At 50.0% G+C, this 3,448-nt stretch overlaps 1 protein-coding gene across 1 annotated transcript; it reads left to right on the top strand.

Annotated features, from left to right (window-relative positions):
• The first annotated feature begins 2,111 nt into the window (after positions 1-2,111).
• LOC135876179 (large ribosomal subunit protein uL22-like) lies at positions 2,112-2,664 on the top strand. The gene has a single exon (XM_065401385.1). It carries the CDS (start codon positions 2,128-2,130, stop codon positions 2,662-2,664), a length of 537 nt encoding a protein of 178 aa, XP_065257457.1. The 5' UTR covers positions 2,112-2,127.
• Positions 2,665-3,448: the final 784 nt, after the last annotated feature.

Raw genomic sequence — 3,448 nt, 5'->3', positions numbered from 1 at the left:
CCTCCCACTTCCCGCCCCCCTCAGGACCCCCAACCCTCCCCCTGCTCCTTGTCCCCTGACTGCCCCCTCCTGGGACCCCTGCCCCTAACTGCCCCCCAGGACTCCACCCCCTACCTAAGCCTCCCTGCTCCTTGTTCCCTGACTGCCCCCTCCTGAGACCCTCCCCCCATCCTAACTGCCCCCCTAGGACCCTACCCCCTACCTGCCCCCTGACTGCCTCAACCCTTATCCACACCCCCACCCCCAGACAGACCCCCGGGACTCCCACGCCCCATCCAACCACTCCCCACCCCCTGACAGCCCCCCCCGAACTCCTGACCCATCTAAACCCCTCTGCTCCCTGTCCCCTGACTGCTCCGATCCCTCTCCCCACCCCTGCCCCCTGACAGCCCCCCCGCTCCTTGTCCCCTGACTATCCCTCCTGGGACCCCTGCTCCTAACTGCCCTCCAGAACCCCACCCCCACCTAAGCCTCCCTGTTCCTTGTCCCCTAACTGCCCCCTCCTGAGACCCCCCCAACCTAACTGCCCCCCCCCCCAGGATCCTACCCCCTACCTGTACCCTGACTGCCCAAAACCTTATCCACACCCCCACCCCCAGAAAGCCCCCCCCGAATGCCCGACCCCCCACCCCCCGTCTCTTGACTGCCCCCTCCAGAACCTCCCTGCCCCTTCTCTGACCCCCTGCCCCCCTTACTCTGCCGCTCAGACCAGCGTGCCGGGGAGGAGGAGCAGGGGGAGGAGCTCCAGACTGCCGGTGCGAACGGCCGGCTGGTGATCTGCAAATGCAGGGAGGGAGGGAGTGCTCTCAGCTGCAGGGGAGAGGAGGGGGAAGTGGAGGAGGGGCTCTCTCTGGCTGTCGGAGCCCCATGTAAGTGGCACCATCCGTCCGGCTGCCCTGTCAGCAGCACGTGCTCTGCGGGGGGCGGGGGGGGAGTCCGGACATTTACAAATTCCCCCCGGACGCTATTTTTAACTCTAAAAGCCGGACATGTCCGGGGGAAGCCGGACATGTCCGGGGGAATCCGGACGAATGGTAACCCTAGCTAAACCCAGGGTTGTGAGTTGAATCCTTGAGGGGGCCATTTGGGGATTTAGTGGCGGATTGGTCCTGCTTTGAGCAGGGGGTTGGACTAGATGACCTCCTGAGGTCCCTTCCAACCCTGATATTCTATGATGGATCTAGACTGTTCTCAGTGGTACCAGATGACAGAACAAGGAGTAGTAGTCTCAAGTTGCAGTGGGGGAGGTTTAGGTTGGATATTAGGAAAAACTTTTTTCATTAGGAGGGTGGTGAAGCACTGGAATGGGTTACCTAGGGAGGTGGTGGAATCTCCTTCCTTAGAAGTTTTTAAGGTCAGGCTTGACAAAGCCCTGGCTGGGATGATTTAGTTGGGGATTGGTCCTGCTTTGAGCAGGGGGTTGGACTAGATGACCTCCTGAGGTCCCTTTCTACCCTGATATTCTATGATTCCTACCTGTATTACCCTTTTGCAGCTTGTAGAGTATGTAGTGCTAAACTAACTAGCCTGCTTTCCCCCTTAGAACCAGTACACACATAGGCTGCTATGGGGAATATGCAAAGAAAAGACCTGCATATTTCTATGTTATGAAGGCTTAGGCCCATGCTAATTGTCCTTCCATGGAGAAGGAAAATTAATCTGCATTTGCCCTCTCTTCAACCTCTCTCTACAGCCAGTGGGAACCAGGGGGAAAAAACTATTTAATTACTTTGGGATATTCATTCTCCAAGGCAAAATGGATACTTAGGAGTTTTATCTGTTTTATCTGACCATAAGCACATCTAAACAGCAATACATTGTGATAAGTTGACTTCTATTGTCAAAGTTGCCTACTGTAATTCCAATTGCTGTCAACAAGCTTTTGACATTTTATCTCAGTAAACAGAGATAAGCATTTTGTGATGATTAACTCAATTAAACCATTTATGCATCACAATAACAATTAACAGCCTTTGTCTTTGCAAGAACCTGTTTACAAAAGACATTTCTGCTCATCTGCAACTGTTCTATGAGTCTGGAAGCTTGTCACCTTGTAATGCAGTGCTCTCCTTGGTTTTGTTGACAGTGAAAAACTACATTATGCAGCCCCTGAGTTAAGCTCTGAAAATGGTCCGCTACTCACTTGATCCAGAGAACCCCACCAAATCATGCAAGTCAAGGGGTTCTAACCTTCGAGTCCACTTCAAGAACACTCGTGAGACAGCTCAAGCTATCAAGGGCATGCATATCCGGAAAGCCACTAAATACTTAAAGGATGTGACCCTAAAAAAGCAGTGTGTTCCCTTCCGTCGTTACAATGGTGGAGTTGGCAGATGCGCTCAGGCCAAGCAGTGGGGCTGGACACAGGGGCGTTGGCCTAAAAAGAGTGCAGAGTTCCTACTGCACATGCTCAAAAATGCTGAGAGTAATGCTGAACTCAAGGGTCTTGATGTGGATTCTCTGGTAATTGAGCACATCCAGGTCAACAAGGCCCCCAAAATGCGCAGGCGTACCTACAGAGCTCATGGTCGTATCAACCCCTACATGAGCTCCCCCTGTCATATTGAGATGATCCTCACTGAGAAGGAGCAGATTGTTCCAAAGCCAGAAGAGGAAGTTGCTCAGAAGAAAAAGATCTACATTATGTTAGAAAACTTAATTTAGCACAGTGTTAACCCCCTTCCCCCTCCCCCCGACAAAAACATGCGGGTTGAGATTTTTCAAAGCTGACTAGGGGATTTAGGGTAAAACTTTCAAAAACTGAATACTTCTGTGTAGTTCAAAAGCTTGTCTTTTTCACCCACAGAAGTTGGTCCAATAAAAGATATTACCTCACCCACCTTGTCTCTCAGATTTTAAAACATTTTCCTGAACCACACAGCTGTCATTAACTTCATTAGGAGTTGTGTGGTTAAGTCCCATGTTTAACTTTGGAAATCTCACTAATCATGTTTAACAACACTATCAGCTTGCCATGGTAAACTCTTTAGGGTTAACCATGACCAGCTGACACGATATTAAACACCACAAACTGTGTCTACACTGAGCGATAAGTAGTTTTTAACATTGTGATGACAGTGCACATGTTCTAGACAAGCCTGTTGTAAAGCAATTCTACTTTCTCTAGGAGCCAAAATTTTACTATTCTGAAACTCCATTGACTTCAGTTTGAGCTTTGCATGAGCATAGGGTGACCAGATGTCCTGATTTTATAGGGACAGTCCCGATTTTTGGGTCTTTTTCTTATATAGGCTCCTATTATCCCCCACCTCCTGTCCCGATTCTTCACACTTGCTGTCTGGTCACCCTACATGAGCAAGAACTACAGCCAGAAGGAAATGGCCGTGATTATAGCTGATTTAGAATGCAAGGCATATTACATGTTACGTGATTATATCCATAAAGAAACAGGAGTTAATATGAAAATCAACAGTTGAGCCCTGATCCT

Source organism: Emys orbicularis, chromosome 3 (assembly GCF_028017835.1).
Source record: "Emys orbicularis isolate rEmyOrb1 chromosome 3, rEmyOrb1.hap1, whole genome shotgun sequence".
Lineage (NCBI taxonomy): Eukaryota > Metazoa > Chordata > Testudines > Emydidae > Emys > Emys orbicularis.
Note: the sequence above shows the minus strand (reverse complement) of the source record. Positions and strands in the feature narration are given on the sequence as shown.

What these genes read in the sequence shown, in the direction of transcription:
- LOC135876179 (XM_065401385.1), top strand. Translation starts at nt 2,128, where the DNA reads ATGGTCCGCTACTCACTTGATCCAGAGAACCCCACCAAATCATGCAAG.